At 37.4% G+C, this 27,249-nt stretch overlaps 2 protein-coding genes across 6 annotated transcripts in view; both read right to left on the bottom strand.

The window, feature by feature from the left end:
• Positions 1 to 25,256, bottom strand: part of LOC309819682 (kinesin-like protein KIF28P) — a gene marked incomplete at its 5' end in the record, with an annotated part of 86,220 nt that extends 60,964 nt beyond the window's left edge. Inside the window, 2 exon segments of the mRNA XM_082650060.1 lie at positions 8,407 to 8,601; positions 25,053 to 25,256. Coding sequence (XP_082506186.1) covers positions 8,407 to 8,601; positions 25,053 to 25,256 — 399 coding nt within the window.
• The window catches only part of AHCTF1 (AT-hook containing transcription factor 1), an 84,011-nt gene continuing 80,853 nt past the window's right edge, over positions 24,092 to 27,249 (bottom strand). For all 5 annotated transcript variants that reach the window (XM_082655775.1, XM_082655773.1, XM_082655774.1 and 2 more), the window contains one exon: positions 24,092 to 26,551. In XM_082655775.1, the coding sequence (XP_082511901.1) occupies positions 26,362 to 26,551 (190 nt within the window). In that variant the 3' untranslated portion in view covers positions 24,092 to 26,361. The remainder of the gene's footprint in view (positions 26,552 to 27,249) is intronic.

The following is a 27,249-nucleotide window of genomic DNA, read 5'->3' as shown; positions in this document are numbered from 1 at the left end:
ACTGCTCAACAATGCTAACCATCATCTGAGCCTTCATAATCTTTTTGCAATAGTAACATCAAAGATCACTGATCACAGATCACCATGAGAAATAGAAAGATAAATTTGAAATATTGGGAGAGTTACCAAAATGTGACACAGAGACACGGAGTGAGCAACGTTGTAAAAATGGTATCAAAAGCCTTGCTTGATACAGGATTGCCACTAACCTTCAATTTGTTTAAAAAAGAAAGAGAGAAAGAAAAGAAAAAGAAAAAAACCCACAACAACAACACTGTATCTGCGAAGCGCAATAAAGCAAAGCACAATAAAATGAGGTCTGCCTGTATATCACCATGCTGTACATTACATCCCCAGGACTTATTTCCCTTACTGGAAGTCTGTAGCTTTTGATGACCTTCACCCACTTCACCCGTGTCCCACCCCCACCCCCCTCAAACTCGACACCCAACATTAACCCCTGCCTCTGGCAACAACCAATCTGTTCTCGGTATCTAAAAGTTCATTTTTAAAAAAGATTCCACATGTAAGTGAGATCATATAGTATTTGTCTTTTTCTGTCCAACTTATTTCACTTGGCATAATGCCCCAAGGTCCATCCATGTGTTGCAAATGGCAGGATTTCCTTCTTTTTATGGCTGAATAATATTCCATTGTGTATGTATGTATATATATATATGTATATATACATTTTCTTTATCCATTCATCTGTCGATGAACACTTAGGTTGTTTCCATGTCTTGACTATTGTAAATAATACTGCAATGAATATGGGGGTGCAGATATCTTATCAAGATAGTGATTTCATTTTCTTTGGATAAACACTCAGAAGTGGGATTGCTGGATCACATGGTAGTTCCATTTTTAATTTTGAGGGGAACCTCCATACTGCCTTTCATAGTGTCTGCACCAATTTACACTCCCACCAACAGTGCACAAGGGTTCCCTTTTCTCCACACACTCACCAACACTTATCTCTTGTCATTTTCGATGATGGCCATTCTAACGGGTGTGAGGTGATATCATGTTGTGGTGTTTTAAAAATTAATTAATTAATTAATTAATTTATTTTTGGCTGTGTTGGGTCTTTGTTGCTATGAACAGGCTTTCTCTAGTTGGGGCAAACAGGGACTACTCTTCATTGTGGTGTGCAGGCTTCTCATTGCGGTGGTTTCTCTTGTTGTGGAGCACGGGCTCTAGGCACACAGGCTTCAGTAGTTGTGGCAGATGGGCTCAGTAGTTGTGGCACACGGGCTCAGTAGTTGTGGCTCGCAGGCTCAGTAGGTGTGGCGCACGGCTTAGTTGCTCTGCGGCATGTGGGATCTTCCCCGACTAGGGCTTGAACCCGTGTCCCCTGCATTGGCAGGCAGATTCTTAACCACTGTGCCACCAGGAAGTCCCCACATTGCGGTTTTGATTTGCATTCCCTGATGATTAGTGATGTTGAGCACATTTTCATGTATCTGTTGGCTGTTTGTATACCTTCTTTGAGGAAAATGTCCATTTAATTCCTCTGCCCATTTTAAAATCAGATTTCTTTTTGCTATTGAGTTATATGAATTCTTTATATATTTTAGATATTAACCTTTTATTAATATATGATTTGTAAGTATTTTCTCCTTTTCTGTAAGTTGTCTTTTCATTTCATTGATGGTTTTCTTTATGTACAGAAGTTTTTTGGGTTGAGGTACTCCCACTTATTTATTTTTGTTTTTGGTGTAAAATCCAAAATATCATTGCCAAGACTGAGGTCTAGGAGCTTACCCTCTATGTTCTCTTCTAGGAGTTTTATGGTTCCATGTCTTACATTCAAGTCTTAAATCCATTTTTTTTAAGTGGTGTAAGGTATGGGATTCTTCTTTTGCATGTAGCTGTCCAGTTTTCTCAACACCATTTATTGAAAAGACTGTCCTTTCCCCAATATATGTTTTTGGTTCCTTTGTTGTAAATTAATTGACCATATATGCATGGGTTTATTTCTGGGCTCTCTACTCTGTTGATCTATGTGTCCATTTTCATGCCAATACCATGCTGTTTTGATTACTATAGCTTTGCAATATAGTTTGACACCAAGATGTGTGATGCCTCCAGCTTTGTTCTTCTTTCTCAAGATTGCTTTAACTATTCAGGGTCTCTTATGGTTCCATACAAATTTAAGGATTGTTCATTTCTTTGAAAAATGCCATTGGAATTTTGATAGGGATTGCATTGAATCTGTAGATTGCTTTGGATAGTATGGACATTTTAACAATATTAGTTATTCCAAGCCATGAGCACAGAATATCTTTCCCATTTATTTGTGTCTTCTTCAATTTCTTTCATCAGTGTCATAGTTTTCAGTGTACAGGTCTTTCACCTCTTTGGCTACATTTATTCCTTGGTATTTTATTCTTCTTGGGAAAAACTCTTTATTGACAAAAAATTAATATTCACTAAATTCATTAGTTTAAAGCACACAGTTCCATAAGTTTTGACATATGTATTTGGCCATGTGACAATCACCACAATCAGGGTTTTTAAAAAGTTCTCTTGTGACCCTTTGCACTTAGGCCCTTCTTCTCACTTTCAGCCCTTGATGATTTACTTTCTGTAACTATAGTTTTGTTTTTTCTAGAACTGTCATTTAAGTGGAATTGTATAGTGAGCAGTCTTTTGTATATGACTTCTTTTACCTACTACAATGCTTTGAGATTCAGCCATGTTGTTGCATATAATCATTAATTCCTTTTATTGCTGAATTGTATTCTATTTTATAAATATATCATAATTTTATTATCCATTCACAAGTTGATGGATATTTGAGTTTCCAGTTTGGGACTATTACATATAAAGTTGCTAAGGACGCTTGTATATAGGTGTTTGTGAGAAAATATATTTTTATTTCTCTTGGAATTGCTGGATTGTATGTTAAATGTATACTTAAATTTTAAAGAAACTGTTTTCCAAAATAACTGAATCTTTTACATGGCCATAGCACTGTATTAGAGTTCCAGTTGTTCCATTCATGCATGTTAACACTTGATACTGTTTTTAATTTTTGACATTTCTCATGTATGTGTAGTATTCTCTCATTTGGTATTAATTTGCATTTCCCTAATGACTAATAAAGTTGGACACTTTTTCATTGGTTTTAGGATATGTTGTAATTTATATATCTCTGTTGGTGAGGTCTCTGATCAAATTTTTTGCTATTTTCTTTTTATTTTGGCCATGCTGTGTGCCTTGTGGGATCTTAGTTCCCAGACCAGGGATTGAACCCAGGCCCTCAGCAGTGAAAGTATTGAGTCCTAAGCACTGGATCACTAAGGAATTCCTTGCCATTTTTAAAAAATTGACTTTTCTTCCTTTTTTTCCCTTAAGTTGTAAGAATTCATTATATATTTTGGGTACTTTATCATATATATATTTTGCAAATATTTCCTTTCATTATGGCTTACCTTTTCATGTTCTTATTGGTATCTCTCAAAGAGCAAAATGTGTTTTTAATGGGTCTCATTTATCAAATATTTTCTTTCATGATCTGTGTCCTATCTAAGACTCTTTGCCAAATCAAGATCACTACAATTTTCTCCTATCCTTTCTTTTAGAGGCTTTATAATTTTACCTCTAAAAGTTAGGTCTACAATCTATTTTGAGTTCATTTTGTATGTGGTGTGAGGAAAGTATCAAAGTTCATATTTTTCCATATGGATATCCTATATCTCCAGCACCATTTGTTCAAAGACTTTAGTTTTGAAGAACGTTGTCACCTGTATTAGTTTGCTTGGGCTTCCATAACAAATTACCACAAACTGGGTGACTAAAAACAACAGAAATTTATTCTCTCACGGTTCTGGAGGCTACAAGTCCAAGATCAAGGTATTGGCAATGCCATGCTCTCTCTGAATGCTGTAGGAAACAATCCTTCCTTGCCTCTTCCTGGCTTCTGGTTGCTCCCAGCAGTTTTTGGCATTCCTTGGCTTATAGCTCCATCACTCCAATCTCTGTCCCCATTGTCACATGGCATTCTCCCTGTGTATCTGTGTGTCAAAATTTCCCTCTTAAAAGAACTGGATTTGTGGCTTACTTTAATCCAGGATGGCCTCATCTTAACTAATTACATCTGCAAATATCCTGTTTCCAAATAAGGTCACATTTTGAGTCTTTGGGTGGACATAAATTTGGGGAGACTATTCAACCTATTACAGCTCCTTGGTAAAAAAAAATCGATGATATATGATGATCTGTCTCTGGACACTGTATTCTGTTCCATTGATCTGTTATATCTGTCTTTTAGCCAATACCACAATGTCTTGATTACTGTAGGGCTATCTATAGTGAGTGTAAGTTCTTCAACTTTATTCTCTTTCAAAATAATTTTGGCTATTGTCAGTCCTTTACAATTCCATGTAAACTATTGAAACAATGTATCAATTTCTACAAAAAATTACTGCTGGCATTTTGATTTCTTTCAATCTATTGATCAATTTGACTTCTTAATAATGTTGAGTCTTTTGATTCATTTAAGTCTTCCTTTCAGTAATGTTTCATAGTGTACAGATTTTGCACGTATTTTGTGCTTTTGATGTTATTGTAAATATTTTAAAATCTTAATTTCCAATTGTTCACTGCTAGAATAGAGAGATACTATCAATTTTTGTATATTGACCTTGCTAAACACACTTATTCACTGTAATAGCTTTTTCTTCCCTTTTTGGGTAGATTCCTTAGGGTTTTTTGCATAGATAATTATGTTTTCTGCAAATTGTTTTACTTCTTCATTTTCAATCTGCATATCATTCACTTCCTATTAATTGACTTAACTGCCCTGGCTAGGGCCTGCAGTAGATGTTGTATAGAAATGATGAGATTGGACCTCCTTGCCTTGTCCCCATTCTTAGGGGCAACATATTCATTGTTTCACCATCAAATGTTATGTTACCTATGTACTGAAGGAAGTTCTATTTCTAGGAGGCTCCCTCCGATTTTAAGTTTGCTGAGAGTTTTATCATGATTGGGTGTTGAGTTTTGTCAATTGCTTTTTCTGCATCTGATCACATTCCCAGGAAAAGAAGTCCCACTTGACAACGATGTATTTTAAAAAGTATACTGTTGGATTCTATTTGCTAAAGTTTTGTTAACAATGTTTGTGTCTATGTTTATGAAGGGTATTGATCTGTAGTGTTTTTGTAGTATTTGGCTGGTTTTGGTGTAATATTTGCCTCAAAAAATGAATGGTCCTTCTATCATCTACAAGATTTTTTTTTCATAATTCTCATTATTTCTTCCTTTAGTTGAATTCACAGAAAAGTCATCTGGGCTTAGTTCTTGAGGGGAGAAGTTTAACTATAAATTCAATTTCTTTAATAGATATAGAGCTACCTGAGTTATCTATTTCTTTTTGTGTGAACTTCAGTAGACTGTGTCCATTTCATCTATGTTTTTAAATTTATCAGCATTAAGTTGTTCATAATATTCTCTTATTATTTTTTTAATGTCTGTAAGATTTGCAGTAACATCTCTCTTTCATTTCTCATCTTGGTACTTTGTATCTTTTTTTCCTTGATGATCAATTTGGCTACAGGTTTATCAATTTTATTGTTATTTTCAAAGAACCAGCTTTTAATTGATTTTTCTCTATTATTTTACTGTCTTAAGTTAATCGTTCTTATTTCTTCCTCTTTTGCTTTGTCTATACTCTTCTTTCTCTAAATTCTTAGGTGGAAGCCTAGACTGTTGATTTAAGATTGTTCTTCTCTAATATAATCATTTAATGCTATAAAATTTCCTCTAAGCCCTGCTTTAGCTGCATCCCACAAATTTTGATGTTTTGATTTTCATTCAGTTCAAAATATTTACTAATTTCCCTTATGGTTTATTCCCTGACCTATGGATTGTTTAGAAATCTGCTATTTTTTAAATATCTGAGGATTTTCCTAATACCTTTCTGTCATTTCTTTCTAGTTTAATTTCATTGTGGTCAGAGAATGTAATTTGTATGATTTCAGTTGTCTTACATTTATTGAGACTAGTTTAATGATCCAGAATATGATCTATCATAAAGAAAGTTCCATGTTCACTCAAAAAAAGTGTGTAGTGCTGTGGTTGAATGGGGGTAGCAGAATTGTTCTATAATTGTCAATTAGGTTGACAATATTGTTCTGGTCTTCTATAATATTATTGATTTGGGGTTGTTTGTTCTGTTACTCAGAGAGGAGTGATGAAGTCACCAATCACAACTGTAGGTTTGTCTATTTCTCCTTCAATTTCTATCAGTTTCTGTTTCATGTACTTTGAAGTTCTGTTATTAGGTACATACCCATTTAGGATAGTATGTCTTCTTAGTGAACTGATTACTTTATCATTATGAAATATTCCTTGTTCTGAAGTCTACTTTGTGTGACATAAATATAGCATCTGCAGTTTTCTTTCTGTTAGTGTTTACATGGATATCTATTTATTTATATTTAAATTGGGTTTATGTAAACAGATGTAGTTGGATCCAGCTTTTCCTACCAAATCTGATCATCTGTACCATTTAATTGGTGTGTTTATTTACATTTGATAAAATAATCAATGGTTGGCATTAAATCTACCATCTTGTTATTTGTATTCTATTTGTCTTATCTCCTCTTTGTTTTTTTCTCTCCCTCTTTTCCTGCCACACTTTGAGTTTGTTTCATAATTCCATTTCCCCACACTTGACTCATTAGTTATATTTTTGTTGCTTGATTTTTTATTCATTGCTCTAGGGCAGTGGCTCTCAAAGTGCATTCCCAGGAGATCCTTTAAATCCTTTCAGTGCATTTGTGAAGTTAGAACTACTTGACAGAGAGTATTTTTTGGGGTGGTTTAACAAAGGCTATAATATTTGGGCTGAATTTTTAAAGATGAGTATGCAAACAAGAAGAACAGAGAGAAAAGGTTGGGAGGAAGTGAACAGAACCTCAGTGACCAGAGGGTGTGGAGAAAAGGGAACCCTCTTGCACTGTTGGTGGGAATGTAAATTGATACAGTCACTATGGAGAACAGTACGGAGGTTCCTTAAAAAACTACAAATAGAACTACCATACGACCCAGCAATCCCACTACTGGGCATATACCCTGAGAAAACCATAATTTAAAAAGAGACATGTGCCAAATGTTCATTGCAGCTCTATTTACAATAGCCAGGACATGGAAGCAACCTAGGTGTCCATCAACAGATGAATGGATAAAGAAGATGTGGCACATATATACAATGGAATATTACTCAGCCATAAAAAGAAATGAAAGTGAGTTATTTGTAGTGAGGTGGATGGACCTAGAGTCTGTCATACAGAGTGAAGTAAGTCAGAAAGAGAAAAACAAACACCATATGTTAACACATATATATGGAATCTAAGGAAAAAAAAAAAAAGGTCAGGAAGAACCTAGGGGCAAGACGGGAATAAAGACACAGACCTATTACAGAATGGACTTGAGGATATGGGAGGGAGAGAGGTAAGCTGTGACAAAGGGAGAGAGTGGCATGGACATATATACACTACCAAACGTAAAATAGATAGCTAGTGGGAAGCAGCCGCATAGCACAGGGAGATCAGCTCGGCGGTTTGTGACCACCTAGAAGCGTGGGATAGGGAGGGTGGGAGGGAGGGAGACGCAAGAGGGAAGAGCTATGGGAACATATGTATAGGTATAACTGATTCACTTTGTTATAAAGCAGAAAGTAACACACCATTGTAAAGCAATTATACTCCAATAAATATGTTAAAAAAAAGAAAAGAAAGCCAAAAAAAAAAAAAAAAAAGAACCTCAGTGACTTATGGGACAATCTCAAGCATACATGTAACTAGTCACAGAAGGAATAGAAGAGACCAAAAATACTTGGAGAAATTTTGTTTGAAATTTTTTCAAAATTTGATGGAAATTACAAACCCACAGATTCAAGAAGCTTAATGAGCTCTGTCCAGATTGAAATGACCATTTTTCCTTTGAACCCCGTTGTATCCCATAAATATTTTTTATCACAGAAACTGTAACGTGTGAATGCACTTTTTTGCCTGTCTCCCTACAGCAAATTGTGAGCAACTTTAAGGCAGAATAGTGCATGGCATATGATAAATACTCAATAAACCAAAGTTCTCAAATGCTGAGTGCTGTGCAATTTTGCTCATCTCAGAGAAGGAAATATAATTGACTTGACATTCCTTTTTCAAAATATGTCAGTACATTGGAAAATAACTGACTTGAGTGTCTAAATATTTAGGTAATAGCTACACTTTTGGACCTCATATTGAACATGAAAAGGAATAAATTTAAAACCAAACTCTCATATGGAAGCATACATTGTAATATGCTTGCATAAAAATAATTGTACCGGTATATTGTCAACACTTTATTAAAAAAAAAAAAAACTACCATTGAAGTTGTTTTAAAGCAATTTACCTGGCCTGCAAATTTACTGCTAGGATTAGCTGAAATAAACACACCATGCTTATCCTTTTGAAATCCATTGTGAGACCAGTATGCCAGGTCAAAAGTAAATGTCTTCGTATGTTCTGGATTCTTAGGGTCTTGTATAATGGTAGTGGTCCTGGAATGCATGGAAATCACACATTTGCTCCCAGAATTCTTCTCTCTCTGTAGTCAAATTACAGATTCAGAGTCAATCATTACAGTTTTTCTGTCATCTGATTGTTTTGCAGGTCTTTACATCTAGTAAGAAATTAAGCCAATAACTTATCATTTATTCATTTTGTTCTCTAATTATGTTATTCTTAGCAGCTATTATGACAACAGTTTCTCTTATACTGCCTCAGAAATTTTAAAAGGCTTGTCTCTAGTCATATTAAATTTCTGAGAATAGCATATCTAACACTCAGCTATACTAATAGCATAAACAATAGCATCAGAGATCCATTTCCAACATGACAATGTAAGAAGCTCCACTGTCCCATCCCCCAGCAAAACTGGTGAAAATTATTAAAGAAAAAAATGAAAATGAAAAAATTTAAAGCCTCTGGAAATGGTTCTAAAAGCAAACAGCCAATGAAGAAAGATCTATTCAATAAACTCTATCAAAATTTGGTAAGAAAGAAGAATTTGTGTTGTTTAAGCAAGACTATTCCTTCCCTCTCCATTGCCAGCTCAGCAAAGCAGAGATGACTTCAGATTGCTGGAGCTAAGAACACAGGGTTCCCTTTCTCCCCAGACCCCAGTAGGAGGGATTTATTCCTAGGAGGAGAATATCAGCATTTCCCACCCTGCCCCCATCTACCTGTGACTGAGGCTAAGTGTAGGAAAGTATAGGTGAGAGATGAGAGTTCCTTCTTCTACCCAGTTTCCACTCATGGAACGGAGACTCTACTTCGGTTGCAGCATGCTGAGAATACTGGGGTGCTGATAACCCTTACCCTGGTCCCTGAGGTAGTGGTTCTATACCAAAAGAGACAAGCTGTGAGGGTCACAGGCTGCTGTTCCGCATTCACCAAGTGCTGGGCTTCTAGAGCAGGGGTGTCATACAGAGTAGTTTGCTGTTGTCCCCACCCACAGATCCACAGCCCTGGTTTAGAGATCTTGCCTGGGCAGATAGCACCTAATCTCTTCCCAAAGGAACTGACTTCATTTGCCCCCTTAGAGAAGTTCAACCCTAGGGGCACTCTTAAGAACAGAGGCGGCTGTGATGAAAGGCAATTGGGAGATTCAAGAAACAGGTTAAAGTACAGGCCCTCTAGTTTACAGGGGAGGAACCCACCTGGACACTGAAAAAAATATCAAACACTGATCTCAGAAGTTAAACTTTTCAAAAGAACCAGAATTTGATTGAATTAGTTAGTAGAGCAATTTATGCCCAATTCATTGTTGAAAACAACACAGCAATCAATCAGCAATCAGTGGAGTTTGCAGCTTGGTGTGGACAAGAGGGAAAGGGAGCCCTACAAAAACTGTTACCACCCCAGGGTAACCAGGGCATACCCAAAGCTGTGTCATCTTGAGGAGCAACAAAAAAAGTAGGGGTTGGGGGGCGTGTTTGGTATTTTCACCATTAAGCTTCTTTGCCATAAACATATTTGCTGCACACATTTTCACCACAAACATTTTTGGTGCATAACTAACTGGCCATAAAGCAATTCTGCCATGCCAGATAAAATTAACTGGTTAACAGTTTGCTTTCAATTGGTTTGAATGCATTAGCACTTCTTCCTGTTATCCACGTTACTGAAGGCTTTAACTGACAGTGACGATGATTTATTTGCTCCAAGAGTTGTTTTCTTATTTTTTTAATAAGGTATTTAAAAAAATTTTTGTGCTCCCCCCACCTTTTTAGGTTTTGATTTTCTCTTTTTTTAAAAAAAAATTTATTTGGTTGCTCCGGGTCTTAGTTGTGGCAGGTGGGCTCCTTAGTTGTGGCTTGTTGGCTCCTTAGTTGTGGTGGTGGGACCTTAGTTGTGGCATGCGAACTCTTAGTTGCGGCATGCATGTGGGATCTAGTTCCCTGACCAGGGATCAAACCCAGGCCCCCTGAATTGGGAGTGTGTAGTCTTAACCACTGTGTCACCAGGAAAGTCCCTGTTTTCTTATTTTGAAACACACTACGTTAGAGAAGAAAGAAGCTGAGGGCCTCAAAGGCACAGAGTTGCAACATTTCCCAGAGAACTTTGGAACACCCATCAAGGGACATGTGACAATATGCCAAGAACCAACAACAGTGTAGAAGCTTTCACAACACACCAAAGCTCAGTTACAAATACGTATCCTAGTGTTTGGAGCTGATACCTCTCTTATGAAGGAAGAAATTTTAGTGAAAAAGAAAAAAGTTCAATGCCAAATGAGAAGACTAATCAACAAGCAAAAAAAAAAAAAAAAAAAAAAACAAAAAAAAAAGCATGATACTATAAATGAAAGACTTCAAAGATAAGTGCTTTACGTACAAGCCACAAAATAAAATCAGTTATTTGTGCAGTATTGCTAAGAATCTATACATAACTTAAATGCAATCAAATATTTTCTATTTAGAAATAGTCTTTTAATGTCCCTCTTTTCTTTTTCATTATTTTATTTTTTTATGGCAAAATTACCCTACGGCCAACTAGTTATGTGAAAATGTTTGTGGCAAAGAAGTTTACAGCAAAAGTACCTAGAACCTGGTGGAAGATAAGACTTAACTAAAATAATGCAGCCAATCACTAAACAAATAAACAAGCAAATAACAATAACAAGCTACAGAGGGGCGGGAGGACCAGTACCCAGACTTGTTACAATATATTATCTAAAATGTCCAGTTTCCCTAAAAAACTGTGAGGCATGCAAAGAAATAGGAAAGTAAGACCTACACATTGGAAAAAAAGCAGGCAACAGAAGTAACCAGATGCTGGAGTTATCAGAAAAATACTTAAAGTAACAATTATAAATATATTCACAGAAATAAAGGAAACCAGATTAAAGAACTAAAGGAAGGATTATAAAGGAATAGTATAAACAATTGATTACATTAGATAATTTAGATGAAATGGACAAATTCTTAGACACAAACTACTGAAACAGACTCAAGAAGAAATAGACAATCATCTGAATAGACCTATAACAAATGAAGAGATGGTAGTAAAAACACAACAAATAAAACTACTCATGAAGAAATGGCTTGACTGCTTAATTCTATCAAACATTTACAGAATTAATACCAATTCTTCATAAACTCTTCCAAAATATAGAACAGGGAATATCCCCCAACTTATTTTTATGAAGCCAGTATTACCCTGATACCAAATCCAGATAAAGACATCACAAGAAAATAAAACTACAGACCAATATCTCTTATAAATATGGACACAAGAATCCCCGACAAATGATTACCAACGTGAATCCAGCAACATATAAAAAGAATTATACACCGTAACAAAATGAGATTTATCCTAGGGATACAAGGTTGGTTTAACATCTGAAAGTGATTCTATTGATCATGTTTTTTATTTTCTACATTTATGAACTTTGACATCCCTGGGGCCTGGAGAGATTGTCCCTCTCAGGGCTAATGAATTTGTAGAGATAGCAAAAAACTTACCTTTTCATGCAAACCAACCAATCCAAAGTCCACATCCCAAACACCTCCTTTATCTAACTCACACGCCAAACCAATATTTTCCTCACCTTACATCACCCCAGGGCCAGGTACCTGAAAAGTAGGCTGCACGCATGGAAACTACTCAAACTGTCCAATCCTAAGATTGCTCAAACTTGCCTACCATGCCTTGCCCATTCCTTCCTGTGGAAACGACCATAAGGCTGTGGGCCATGCATTCTTTTTTTTTTTTTTTTTTTTTTTTTTGCGGTACGCGGGCCTCTCACTGTTGTGGCCTCTCCCGTTGCGGAGCACAGGCTCCGGACACGCAGGCTCAGCGGCCATGGCTCACGGGCCCAGCCGCTCCGCGGCCTGTGGGATCCTCCCGGACCGGGGCACGAACCTGTGTCCCCTGCATCGGCAGGCGGACTCTCAACCACTGCACCACCAGGGAAGCCCCATGCATTCTTTTCTCCAGCCTTCTGACTAACTTTGATACTTCCCCATGTGGCTGCATGGAATGTTCCTTTCTCTTGAGAATTATAAGGCAGTTGTCACTAAATCTGTCACCTTACTATACCTGAGTAAAACAAATCTTGGGTACACTTTAAAATAATGATTAATGTAATACATATCAATAGAATAAAACAAAAAAAAATCACACATCTCAAGATGTAGAAAATGCATTTGACAAAATCCAACACCCTTTCATGATAAAAAACACCCAACAAATCAGGAATAGAATGGAAGTTCTTCAATCTCATAAGGGGCATCCATGAAAAACCCACGACTAATATCACACTTAATAGTGAAGACTGACTATTACCCCCTAAGATCAGGACGAAGACAAGGATTTCTACTCTTGACATTACTAGTCAATATTGTATTGGAGGTTCCAGCCAGGGCAATTAGGCAGGAAAAAGAAACAAAAGGCATCAAGATAGGAAAGGAAGAAGTAAAATGATTGCTCTTTGCAGATGACGTGATCTTAGAAAATCCTAAGGAATCCACTAAAAACTATTAGAATGAGTTCAGTAAGTTTGCAGGATGTAAAATCAATATACAATAATCAACTATTTCTCTACACTTTAAACAATCTGAAAAGGAAATTAAGAAAATTTCATTTCTAATACTACCAAAAGGAATAAAATCTTTAAGAATAAGGTTAACAAAAGTAGTACAAAACATATATTCTGAATACTACAAAACATTGTGGGAATTTAGAAACATTGTTTCTAAAAATTAGAAAATCACCCCATTTTATAGATCAAAAGACTTGGCATTATTAAGATAACGCTCCCCAAATTGATGTACATCCAATGCCATCTCTTTCAGAATCCCACCTGACTTCGTTGTAGAAATTGACAAGCTGATTGTAAAATTCATATGTTACTGCCAGGCATCCAGAATAGCCAAAACAATCTTTAAAAAGAAGAAAAAAGTAGGATTCACACCAACTTCACAATTCAGTACAACCAACAGTGATCAAGTGTGTGTGGTACTGGCACATACACACATACAGACTAATGTAATGAAGTGGAGAATCCAGATATAAACCCAAACATCTGTGATCAACTGATTTTCAACAAGGCTGCCAAAATGGAGAAAGAATAGCCTTTAGAAGGAATGGTGCTGGGAAAACTCAATGGCCACATGAAAAGAATGAACTTGGATCCTTACCTCACATCATATATAAAAATCAACTCAAAATGGACCAAAGCCCTAAATGTAAGAGCTAAAACTAAAAAAGAAAACATAAATCTTCATGACATTGGATTGGGCAAAGAGAGATATAACCTCAAAAGCACAATTAAAAAAAATGGACTTCAAAATTAAAAACTTTTGTGTTTCAAAGGATGAAAAGATGACCCTTTGGGAGATTTGCAAATCATATATCTAGTAAGAAATTGTATTAGAGTATATAAAGAACAGTTCAATATAAAAAGATAATCCAATATAAAAATGAGCAAAGGATCTGCACAGACATTTTCCCAAGGGAGATATACTAATAGGCAATAGTACATGAAAAGATGCATGACATCATTAGTCATCAGGAAAATGCATATCAAAGCCTTGAGATACGGAAGGCTTCCGGGAAGATGGCGGAAGAGTAAGACGCGGAGATCACCTTTCTCCCCACAGATACACCAGAAATACATCTACACGTGGAACAACTCCTACAGAACACCTACTGAACTCTGGCAGAAGACCTCAGACCTCCCAAAAGGCAAGAAACCCCGCACGTACCTGGGTAGCGCAAAATAAAAAAGAATAAACAGAGACAAAAGGATAGGGACGGGACCTGCACCAGTGGGAGGGAGCTGTGAAGGAGGAAAGGTTTCCACACACTAGAAACCCCTTCGCGGGCGGAGACTGCGGGTGGCGGAGGCGGAAAGCTTTGGAGTCGCGGAGGAGAGCACAGCAACAGGGGTGCGGAGGGCAAAGCAGAGAGATTCCCGCACAGAGGATCGGGGCCGACCGGCACTCACCAGCCGAGAGGCTTGTCTGCTCACCCGCTGGAGCGGGCGGGGCTGGGAGCCGAGGCTTGGGCTTCGGTCGGAGCTCAGGGAGAGGACTGGGGTTGGCGGCGTGAACACAGCCTGCAGGGCGTTAGTGCGCCACGGCTGGCCAGAAGGGAGTCTGGGGAAAAGTCTGGACCTGCCGAAAAGGCAAGAAACTTTTTCTTACCTCTTTGTTTCCTGGTGCGCGAGGAGAGGGGATTAAGAGCGCTGCTTAAAGGAGCTCCAGAGATGGGCGCGAGCCGCGGCTAAAAGCGCGGACCCCAGAGACGGGCATGAGACGCTAAGGCTGCTGCTGCCGCCACCAAGAAGCCTGTGTGCGAGCACAGGTCACTCTCCACACCTCCCTTCCGGGGAGCCTGTGCAGCCCGCCACCGCCAGGGTCCCGGAATCCAGGGACAACTTCCCCGGGAGAATGCACGGTGTGCCTCAGGCTGGTGCAATGCCATGCTGGCCTTTGCCGCCGCAGGCTCGCCCCGCACTCCGTGCCCCTCCTTCCCCCCGGCCTGAGTGAGCCAGAGTCCCCGAATCAGCTGCTCCTTTAACCCCGTCCTGTCTGAGCGAAGAACACACGCCCTCCGGCGACCTACACGCAGAGGCGGGGCCAAATCCAAAGCTGAGCACCTGGGAGCTGTGAGAACAAAGAGAAAGGGAAATCTCTCCCAGCAGCCTCAGAAGCAGCGGATTAAAGCTCCACAATCAACTTGATGTACCCTGCAGCTGTGGAATACCTGAATAGACAACGAGTCATCCCAAATTGAGGAGGTGGGCTTTGAGAGCAAGATATATTATTTTTTCCCCTTTTCCTCTTTTTGTGAGTGTGTATGTGTATGCTTCTGTGTGAGATTCTGTCTGTATAGCTTTGCTTCCACCATTTGTCCTACGGTTCTATCCGTCCGTTTTTTTTTCCCCTTAATAATTATTTTTTTATTTTAATAACTCTATTATATTTTATCTTACTTTATTTTACTTTATCTTCTTTCTTTCATTTTTCCTTCTTTCCTTCCTTCCTTCCTTCCTCCTTCCCTCCCTCCCTCCTTTCTTTCTTTCTTTCTTTCTACTTCTACTAATTCTTTCTTTCTACTTTTTCTCCCTTTTATTCTGAGCCGTGTGGACGAAAGGCTCTTGGTGCTGCAGCCAGGAGGCAGTGCTGTGCCTCTGAGGTGGGAGAGCCAACTTCAGGACACCCGTCCAAAAGAGACCTCCCAGTTCCAAGTAATATCAAATGGCAAAAATCTCCCAGAGATCTCCATCTCAACACCAACACCCAGCTTCACTCAATGACCAGCAAGCTACAGTGCTGGACATCCTATGCCAAACAACTAGCAAGACAGGAACACAACCCCACCCATTAGCAGAGAGGCTGCCTAAAATCATAATAAGGCCACAGACACCCCAAAACACACCACCAGACGTGGACCTGCCCACCAGAAAGACAAGATTCAGCCTCATCCACCAGAACACAGGCACTAGTCCCCTCCACCAGGAAGCCTGCACAACCCACTGAACCAACCTTAGCCACTGGGGACAGACACCAAAAACAACGGGAACTACGAACCTGCAGCCTGCAGAAAGGAGACCCCAAACACAGTAAGATAAGCAAAATGAGAAGACAGAAAAACACACAGCAGATGAAGGAGCAAGATAAAAACCCACCAGACCTAACAAATGAAAAGGAAACAGGCAGTCTACCTGAAAAACCATGAGATACCACTTCACACCAACTATAATGGCTATAATGAAGTAAGATACAAGTGTTAGCCTGAATTAGAGAAACTGGAACCCTCATACACTGCTAGTAGTAATATAAAATGGTGCATCTGCTTTGGAAAAGTCTGGCAATTCCTCAAATGATAACATAGAGTTACTGTATGACTCAGCAGTTCCATGCATAGGTATATAACCAAATGAAAACGTGTCTACACAAAAACTTGTGAACAAATGTTTATGGCAACATGATTCATAATAGCTAACAGGTGGAAACAACCCTGACACCAAATAGCTGAGGAATGGATGAACAAAATGTGGTATATCCATACAATGGATTATCCAGCCATAAAGAAATGAATTTTTGACATATGCTACAACATGGATAAACCTGGAACACATTATGCTGAGTGAAAGAAGGCAGTCATAAAAGACTATATAATTCCATTTATACAAATTGTACAGACCAGGGAAATATGCAGAAGCAGGGATTAGTTTAATGGTTGTTTAGGACTGGGGGAATAAGGATGATAGCTAAAGAGTACAGACATCCTGGGCCTGAAACCAAGACGGCTGAGTAGAAGGACGTGCTCTCACTCCCTCTTGTGAGAACACCAGAATCACAACTAGCTGCTGGACAATCATCGACAGGAAGACACTGGAACTCACCAAGAGAGGCACCCCACATCCAAAGACAAAGGAGAAGCCACAATGAGACGGTATGGGGGCACAATCACAGCAAAATCAAATCCCATAAGTGCTGGGTGGGTGACTCACAGACTGAAGACCACTTATACCACAGAAGTCCACCCACTGGAGTGAAGGTTCTGAACCCCATGTCAGGTTCCCAACCTGGGGGTCTGGCAATGGGAGGAGGAATTCCTAGAGAATCAGACTTTGAAGGCTACTGGGATTTGACTGCAGGACTTCGACAGGACTGGGGGAAACAAGAGATTCCACTCTTGGACGGCACACACAAAGTAGTGTGCGCATCGGGACCCAGGGGACAGAGCAGTGAAACCAGGGGAGACTGAACCAGACCTACCTCCTAGTGTTGGAGGGTCTCCTGCAGAGGTGGGGGGTGGCTGTGGCTCACCATGGGGACAAGGACACTGGCAGCAGAAGTTCTGGGAAGTACTCCTTGGCATGAGCCCGCCCACAGTCTGCCATTCGCTCCCTCAAAGAGCCCAGGTAGGATCCAGTGTTGGGTTGCCTCAGGCGAAGCAACCAACAGGGAGGGAACCCAGCCCCACCCATCAGCAGTCAAGTGGATTAAAGTTTTACTGAGCTCTGCCCACCAGAGCAACAACCAGCTCTACCTACCACCAGTCCCTCCCATCAGGAAACCTGCACAAGCCTCTTAGATAACCTCATCCACCAGAGGGCAGACAGCAGAAGCAAGAAGATCTACAGTCCTGCAGCCTGTGGAACAAAAACCACATTCACAGAAAGATAGACAAGATGAAAAGGCAGAGGGCTATGTACCAGATGAAGGAACAAGATAAAACCCCAGAAAAACAACTAAATGAAGTGGAGATAGGCAACCTTCCAGAAAAAGAATTCAGAATAATGATAGTGAAGGTGATCCTGGACCCTGGAAAAACAATGGAGGCAAAGATCAAGAGGATGTAAGAAATGTTAATAAAGACCTAGAAGAATTAAAGAACAAACAAACAGAGATGAACAATACAATAACTGAAATGAAAACTACACTAGAAGGAATCAATAGCAGAATAACAGAGGCAGAAGAACGGATAAGTGACCAGGAAGACAGAATGGTGGAATTCACTGCCACAGAATAGAATAAAGAAAAAAGAATGAAAAGAAATAAAGACAGCCAACGAGACCTCTGGGACAACATTGAATGCAACAACATTCGGATTATAGGGGTCCCAGAAGGAGAAGACAGAGAGAAAGGGCCCGAGAAAATATTTCAAGAGATTATAGTCAAAAACTTCCCTAACACGGCAAAGGAAATAGCCACCCAAGTCCAGGAAGCGCAGTAAGTCCCATACAGGATAAAACCAAGGAGAAACACACGGAGACACATGGTAATCAAATTGGCAAAAATTAAAGACAAAGAAAAATTATTGAAAGCAGCAAGGGAAAAATGACAAATAACATACAAGGGAACTCCCATAAGGTTAACAGCTGATTTCTCAGCAGAAACTCTACAAGCCAGAAGGGAGTGGCATGATATACTTAAAGTGATGAAAGGGAAGAACATACAGCCAAGATTACTATACCCGGCAAGGATCTCATTCAGATTCAATGGAGAAATCAAAGCTTTACAGACAAGCAAAAGCTAAGAGAATTCAGCACCACCAAACTAGCTCTACAAAAAATGCTAAAGGAACTTCTCTAACTGGGAAACAGAAGAGAAGAAAAGGACCTACAAAAACAAACTCAAAACAATTAAGAAAATGGTCATAGGAACATACATTTCGATAATTACCTTAAACGTGAATGTACTAAATGCTCCAACCAAGAGACACAGGCTTGCTGAATGGATACAAAAACAAGACCCATGTATATGCTGTCTACAAGACACCCACTTCAGACCTAGGGACACATACAGACTGAAAGTGAGGGGATGGAAAAAGATATTCCATGCAAATGGAAATCAAAAGAAAGCTGGAGTAGCTATACTCATATCAGATAAAATAGACTTTAAAGAATGTTACAAGAGACAAGGAAGGACACTATATAATGATAAGGGATCAATCCCAGAAGAAGATATAACAATTATAAATATATATATATGCACCAAACATAGGAGCACCTCAATACATAAGGCAACTGCTAACAGCTGTAAAAGAGAAAATTGACAGTAACACAATAACAGTGGGAGACTTTAACACCTCACTTACACCAAATGGACAGATCATCCAAAATGAAAATAAATAAGGAAACAGAAGCTTTAAATGACACAATAGACCAGATAGATTTAATTGATGTTTATAGGACATTCCATCCAAAAACAGCATATTACACTTTTTTCTCAAGTGCGCACGGAACATTCTCCAGGATAGATCACATCTTGGGTCACAAATCGAGCCTCAGTTAATTTAAGAAAATTGAAATCATATCAAGCATCTTTTCTGATCACAATGCTATGAGATTAGAAATGAATTACAGGGGGAAAAACGTAAAAAACACAAACACATGGAGGCTAAACACTACGTTACTAAATAACCAAGAGATCACTGAAGAAATCAAAGAGGAAGTCAAAAAATACCTAGAGACAAATGACAATGAAAACACGACAATCCAAAACTTATGGGATATAGCAAAAGCAGTTCTAAGAGGGAAGTTTATAGCTATACAAGCCTACCTCAAGAAACAAGCAAAATCTCAAATAAATAATCTAACCTTACACCTAAAAGAACTACAGAAAGATGACAAACAAAACGCAAAGTTAGCAGAAGGCAAGAAATCCTAATGATCAGAACAGAAATAAATGAAATAGAAACAAAGAAAACAATAGCAGAGATCAATAAAACTAAAAGCTTGTTCTTTGAGAAGATAAACAAAATTGATACACCATTAGCCAGACTCATCCAGAAAATGAGGGAGAGGACTCAAATCTGTAAAGTTAGAAATGAAAAAGGAGAAGTTACAACAGACACCGCAGAAATACAAAGCATCCTAAGAGACTACTACAAGAAACTCGATGCCAATAAAATGGACAACCTGGAAGAAATAAACAAATTCTTAGAAAGGTATAACCTTCCAAGGCTGAACCGAGAAGAAATAGAAAATATGAACAGACCAATCACAAGTAATGAAATTGAAACTGTGATTAAAAATCTTCCAACAAACAATAGTCCAGGACCAGATGGCTTCATAGATGAATTCTATCAAACATTTAGAGAAGAGCTAACACCCATCCTTCTCAAACTCTGAATTCTATCAAACATTTAGAGAAAAGGTAACACTCATCCTTCTCAAACTCTTCCAAAAACTGGCAGAGGAAGGAACACTCCCAAACTCATTCTATGAGGCCACCATCACCCTGATACCAAAACTAGACAAAGATACTACAAAAAAAGAAAGGTAGAGACCAATATCACTGATGAGTATAGATGCAAAAATTCTCAACAGAATACTAGCAAACAGAATCCAACAATACATTAAAAGGATCATACACCATGATCAAGTGGGATTTATCCCAGGGATGCAAGGATTCTTAAATATATGCAAATCAATCAATGTGATACACCATATTAACAAATTGAAGAAGAAAAACCATACCATCATCTCAATAGATGCAGAAAAAGCTTTTGACTAAATTCAACACCAATTTATGATAAAAACTCTCCAGAAAGTGGGCATAGAGGGAACGTACCACAACATAATAAAGGCCATATACAACAATCCCACAGCAAACATCATTCTCAATGGTGAAAAACTGAAAGCATTTCCTCTAAGATCAGGAAAAAGACAAGGATGTCCACTCTCACCGCTATTACTCAACATAGTTTTGGAAGTCCTAGCCTTGGCAATCAGAGAAGAAAAAGAAATAGAAGGAATACAAATTGGAAAAGAAGAAGTAAAACTGTCACTGTTTACAGATGATATGAGACTATACATAGAGCATCCTAAAGATGCTACCAGAAAACTACTAGAGCTAATCAATGAATTTGGTAAAGTTGCAGGATACAAAATTAATGCACAGAAATCTCTTGCATTCCTATACACTAACAACGAAAGATCAGAAAGAGAAATTAAGGAAACAATCCCATTTACCACTGCAACCAACAGAATAAAATACCTAGGAATAAACCTACCCAGGGAGACAAAAGACCTGTATGCAGAAAACTATAAGACACTGATGAAAGAAATTAAAGATAATACCAACAGATGGAGAGATATACTATGTTCTTGGATTGGAAGAATTAATATTGTGAAAACGACTGTACTACCTAAAGCAATCTACAGATTCAATGCAATGCGTATCAAATTACCAATGGCATTTTTTATGGAACTATAACAAAAACTCTTAAAATTTCTATGGAGACACAGAAGACCCCCAAATAGCCAAAGCAGTCTTGAGGGAAAAAAAACGGAGCTGGTGGAATCAGACTCCCTGACTTCAGACTATACTACAAAGCTACAGTAATCAAGACAATATGGTACTGGCACAAAAACAGAAACACAGATCAATGGAACAAGATAGAAAGCCCAGAGGTAAACCAACGCACCTATGGTCAACTAATCTATGACAAAGGAGGCAAGGATATACAATGGAGAAAAGACAGCCTCTTCAATAAGTGGTGCTGGGAAAACTGGACAGCGACATGTAAAAGAATGAAATTAGAACACTCCGTAACACAATACACAAAAATGAACTCAAAATGGATTAGAGACCTAAATGTAAGACCAGACACTGTAAAACTCTTAGAGGAAAACATAGGAAGAACACTTTGACATAAATCACAGCAAGATCTTTTTTGATCCATCTCCTAGAGTAATGGGAATAAAAACAAAAATAAATAAATGAGACCTAATTAAACTTAAGAGCTTTTGCTAGCAAAAGAAACCATAAACAAGAAGAAAACCCTCAGAATGGGAGAAAATATTTGCAAATGAAACACCTGACAAAGGATTAATCTCCAAAATATATAAACAGCTCATGCAGCTCGATATTAAAAAAACAAACAACTCAATCCAAAAATGGACAGAAGGCCTAAATAGACATTTCTCCAAAGAAGACATACAGATGGCCAAGAGGCATATGAAAAGCTGCTTAACAACACTAATTATTAGAGAAATGCAAATCAAAACTACAATGAGGTATCACCTCACAACGGTTAGAATGGGCATTAGAAAATCTACAAACAACAAATGCTGGAGAGGGTGTGGAGAAAATGGAACCCTCTTGCACTGTTAATGGAATGTAAATTGATACAGCCACTATGGAGAACAGTATGGAGGTTCCTTAAAAAGCTACAAATAGAATTACCATATGATCCAGCAATCTCACTACTGGGCATATACCCAGAGAAAACCGTAATTCAAAACGACACATGTATCCCAATGTTCACTGTAGCGTTATTTACAATAGCCAGGTCATGGAAGCAACCTAAATGCCCATCGACAGACGAATGGATAAAGAAGATGTGGTACATGTATACAATGGAATATTAATCAGCCATAAAAAGGAATGAAATTGGGTCATTTGTTGAGACGTGGATGGATCTAGAGACTGTCATACAGAGTGAAGGAAGTCAGAAAGAGAAAAACAAATATCGTATATTAACGCATATATGTGGAACCTAGAAAAATGGTACAGATGAGACACAGATGCAGAGAACAAACGTATGGACACCAAGGGGGAAAAGCGGTGGGTGGTGGTGGTGGTGGTGTGCTGAATTGGGTGATTGCGACTGACATGCATACACTGATGTGTATAAAATTGATGACTAAGAACCTGCTGTATAAAAAAAAATGTGATCAAATGTATTCTATTGGAAAGAAGCAAAAATAGACCATATTTACTGTCTAAATTATATAATTTAATGATATTTAGCATCTATTGCAGATGTATTCATTATTGCAGATTGTATTTGCTTTATCAATGTCTTTGCTTTGGTAATCAATGAAAAAAAAGAAATATGTAGGAATTCACTTTTGTTCTCTGATTAAGTTTGTTCCTAGCGTTCTATTTCTGGGTCATAGATTCAGTATCTTCTCTTATCTGACAATGTTAACTATGATGATAATGATTTTTGTTTGCTACCTGCATTATCTTTTGTTTTTTATTTGTTTTAGTCTTTGTGTTTGACCCTGAACAATTTCCTCAAAAAAAAAAAAAAAAGTACATTCTTTTTTGAGGTGCCAAATATGTTCTATCAATAAATCTGACCATGGTGATGGTTGCATGTATCTGTGAATATATTAAAAATAATTGAATTATACACTGTAAATTGAGTTAAATGTATAGAATATAAATTATAATTTCAATAAAACCATTTAAGAGATATTGATACTATGGTGAAAATAACTATAGCAGCTACTATTAAAAGTTTGTCTTGTTAAGCACAGTGCTAACTTACAGATCATTTCATCCAGTGTTTGTAACACTGACCCTGTGAGATATCAATATCTCCATTTTACACGTAAGGAATTCAAGGCTCAGAGCTTAAAAACGTGAAGGCTACACAGTGGGTAAGTGATAAAGTCAGGTTTTGAACCCAAGTTCATCCGACTTCAAAGGCTCCTGACGGCCTTTTTCTTACAACAAAGGAAGTCTCATAAAGTTGGTTCTCTGATCCCACAGTGAAGATAGAGACTGGATATGAAGTTAGAAAATTGGGCAGGGTCTAGGTCACCAAGGCAGTATAACAGTTGTCCAGGTGTGATCCGTAACTCTTCACCCCCAAACCACCTCTTGAATTCATTCTCTTTCCTCCTTGCTACTATTCTAGTCGAAGATAACCAACTTTGCTGGTAGATTTGAATCAAATGCAATCACTTTTAGTGGACCTAAAGGCTGTATAATTATGTAACTGCTTTACTGCCCATTTCTATATCCTTGTTAACTGTTTAAAACTTGCAGTTAGTTTAGTGATATTAAAGTCCAGTGAAAAATACCCCTGGAATAACTTTCAATGTGTTGATGGGTTAGGTCATAAAATGGTTTTATTTCCTTTTGGCCAAAACATTTAATTTACTGATCACAAGTTAATTCTTTGACATTTTCTGCATCAGTTCCCTGAGAAACTACGCCACTTTAGAAACCTTAAATATCTGCTACACTTGAAGTTGTCTAGTTATACATATAAAGTTATCTAATCATATATCTGCCTGATTGCTAAAATATTTTCTGCAATATAGAGGAATGTCAAGGGACAGGGCAGAACTGATACCAACTGAAAATGTGCAAAGCAGTATTTTGTTTTAATGGACAAGAAAGAAGAAGCGGCAAATTGTACAAGCAGGAAAAAAGATGTAATATGAGGTCATCATTACACTGTATCCCATTCAGAATTAATTACTGTCAAATAAACCTTTGCGTGCCGTTCTAGCATACTCTTATCCAAATCTTACTTATCCTTTATGGTCATCACAAATGCTTCTAGCTCCAGAAGTCTTCAAGTTCTGTGCAGGCAGAATGAACTACACCTGATCTTTCTCTGGGTGCCAAGATGATTTACCTTACCACGGTACATACTGCTATAAATTATTAACATACATAGACGGTACACTGTATCCTCAGTTTCTAGTTCAGCGTTTGAGCCACAACAAACAATCAAAACTCTGCTGAAGGGATCAACTGTTAACAGTTATCTTAAGATTCAACTATTCCATTGATAATCAAAGATAGGCCAATTGCTAAAGGTCCCAGAATGAGTATAATCCATAAATTGTTTAACGACTGGTGTTTCTGTAAAGTTATATAAATACAATTATACATAAAAGCCTGTAAAATGCAGAGTTCATTCAGAACTGGGAATTTGTTTGCTTATGACCTATCGTTTTTGAGGGGCAAAAAGTACATTATTAAAAATACATAGCACATGTCTATATTCACCAAACTGGACTGATTTAAAAAATTATTAACTTGACAATACGTTTTTCTTGTCAATTTTTTTATTGTGCTATTCGCTCAAACGAATGAAATGAAGTGTTTTCTGAATTATGTTTAGATCTTTAAATTACCCATTTAACAAGTTAATTTAAATTTAATATTCGGTAAATGACAAGCAGCTTAAATACAAGTTTGATAATCATTATTAAAAAAATTAATAAAGTGAAAGTCATAGTCAAACTTTCAACAAGGCAATGTAACATTTATCACTAACCTGACTGAAGGGCCGCACTCGTACTGCCACTCTCACACTGTCAATACTTGGCATAGGCATTTTCATCATTTTCCCATTATTCGTGTTATTTGGTATAAAAATAATGTAGAGAGTACACTGCTTATGCTTCACACTGAAACACTGAAAGCTTAGCCAGCAAAAGCAGTCTGTTTCTAGACAATCAATTATTAATGGTCCATTCATTACACACTATCAATTACCTGTTATAATTTTACAATACTTATTTATTGATGAATTTTATAGCCCACATCAAGCATCACCACTTAATTGCACACAGTCACATTGCAGAGAACAGTGGTTTTTCTCTTCCTTTTCCACATTTACTCACACTCTTTACCCATCCTCAATATTCTGTGCCTGAGGTCCTATGAGAATTTGTCATTTTAAAACCTGAATATTAAGGGACTTCTGCGATTCAGTAGCAAGCTCCTTCACAGCAAGAATCTTTATAAAATTTGATCAGACTTCTCATTCTATGAATATCAGGCACATACAAGGTGCACTGAATAGCCACGAAACAGATGTATTTTACATTTCCTTTCTGACTACTCAAACCCTTTTAAGAAGTTGCTAGTGAGCAGTGAACCGGTCAGTCTAACCTGGATAATCAGTCTCTGAATAATTAAGAGACTTGAAGGATAACAGCCTTTAAGCTTGCTGAACAAGAAATGCCAACATTATATTTAACCAATGCATTACTTGGAAAATTACTAATTTGAGGTAGAATGCACAAAATATGTTAAACTACAAAAGAGTGGCAAAATTACATGCCCATAATTCAATTTCAATACAGTAACAGCCTTCCCAATTTATGATTAGAAATCTTAATCACAGAAGCAAAGTGCATACATTATAAAACAGCAACTTAAAAAAAACAGTTCGATCATCTTCATTTTAAAATTGGTCTAATACTTTTAACCACAGAGACAGAAAATGGAACCAATACCTACTAGCATATAAAATCATTATTAAAACAGAAATCCCCTCTCAAAAATCTAACAGACACACAGACTACTGTGAAGTATACACTTTATTTAACATTCCAATAATAAGCTATATTTACATATTATATAAATGTATGAAGTCTTAATATATAAAATAGAAAAAACTGCCTGGACTAAAAGAATCACACTCCATATGGAGTTACTTTACTTATTGAAGACATTCTGTTTACAAAAATTTACAATAATTTATATAAATTATTTTTCTTCCAAATTAGATGATTTTTAATAATCCACACAATTCTGATGACTTTACAAATAGGTGAACGTTAAAAACTGGAAAAAAATTACAGCATTTTTCTGCGTAGAACTTGCTTTGGAAAAGAAGACAATTTCTTCCTGCTCCTTCCAAGACTTTTTCCTGTTACTTCTACAGTCTTTCTTGGTTTGCTCTTTACTCCATCAACTGGGCTTGCCAAGGGGGAAATCAGCTTAATTTCTACTGGAGGAGGTGACCAACTTTCTTTTTCTGTGTTTCTGAAATAAAGATTTCATTTAAGTAACAATAAACATGTTATAATATAAAATGTAATTGGCTTCCCAATATATTGAAAGAAATTTTAGGGATTAGTCTTTTCTAGTGCTTTATTTTATAAAGGAGAAGTGAAATAAAACTTTAGTCAAACTAATCAGAGGCAGAGTTAAGGTTTCACATGATAGAAATTTTCTTTATGATTGGGATACTCAAAACAATTACTGCTGAATTTTCATTTAAATGTTTCATATGTATTAATACTGCTGGGTTACAAGGAGGGGTCAAGTACCAGTAGCCAGTCCATGGAATGAGAGCCCAGCAGGCCCATAATGAGATGTATGAGAAACGACAATTCTCAAACACCAGCAATTAGCAACTGTGTATATATTTTCATAATATGAAGTTTTCCACATATACAGAAAGCCAATTTATATGTAGTGTTATTATAGTCAAAAGCTTTCGTTAAATCAGTTTCTAAAGTAAGATAAAATGGATTGATTACTTTGTACTTTTATGAAATTCAACTTAAGCAAAATATATCTGAAATGGAGTAATTTCCCCATGGATGAAATTTTAATCGCTAATAGTGAAATAATCATAGAACTTTAAAAAGTTTTTAACGATTTTTACTGATAGTTATCTATCTTTACTAAGGTGAAACACCCCACTCCCTTCCCCCAGCTCATTGTAAAAACAAAGA

This window comes from Grampus griseus (assembly GCF_964374135.1).
Source record: "Grampus griseus genome assembly, chromosome: 1".
In the NCBI taxonomy this organism is placed as follows: domain Eukaryota; kingdom Metazoa; phylum Chordata; class Mammalia; order Artiodactyla; family Delphinidae; genus Grampus; species Grampus griseus.
The sequence above is the reverse complement of the archived record's forward strand: the minus strand, read 5'-3'. Positions and strand labels throughout refer to the sequence as shown.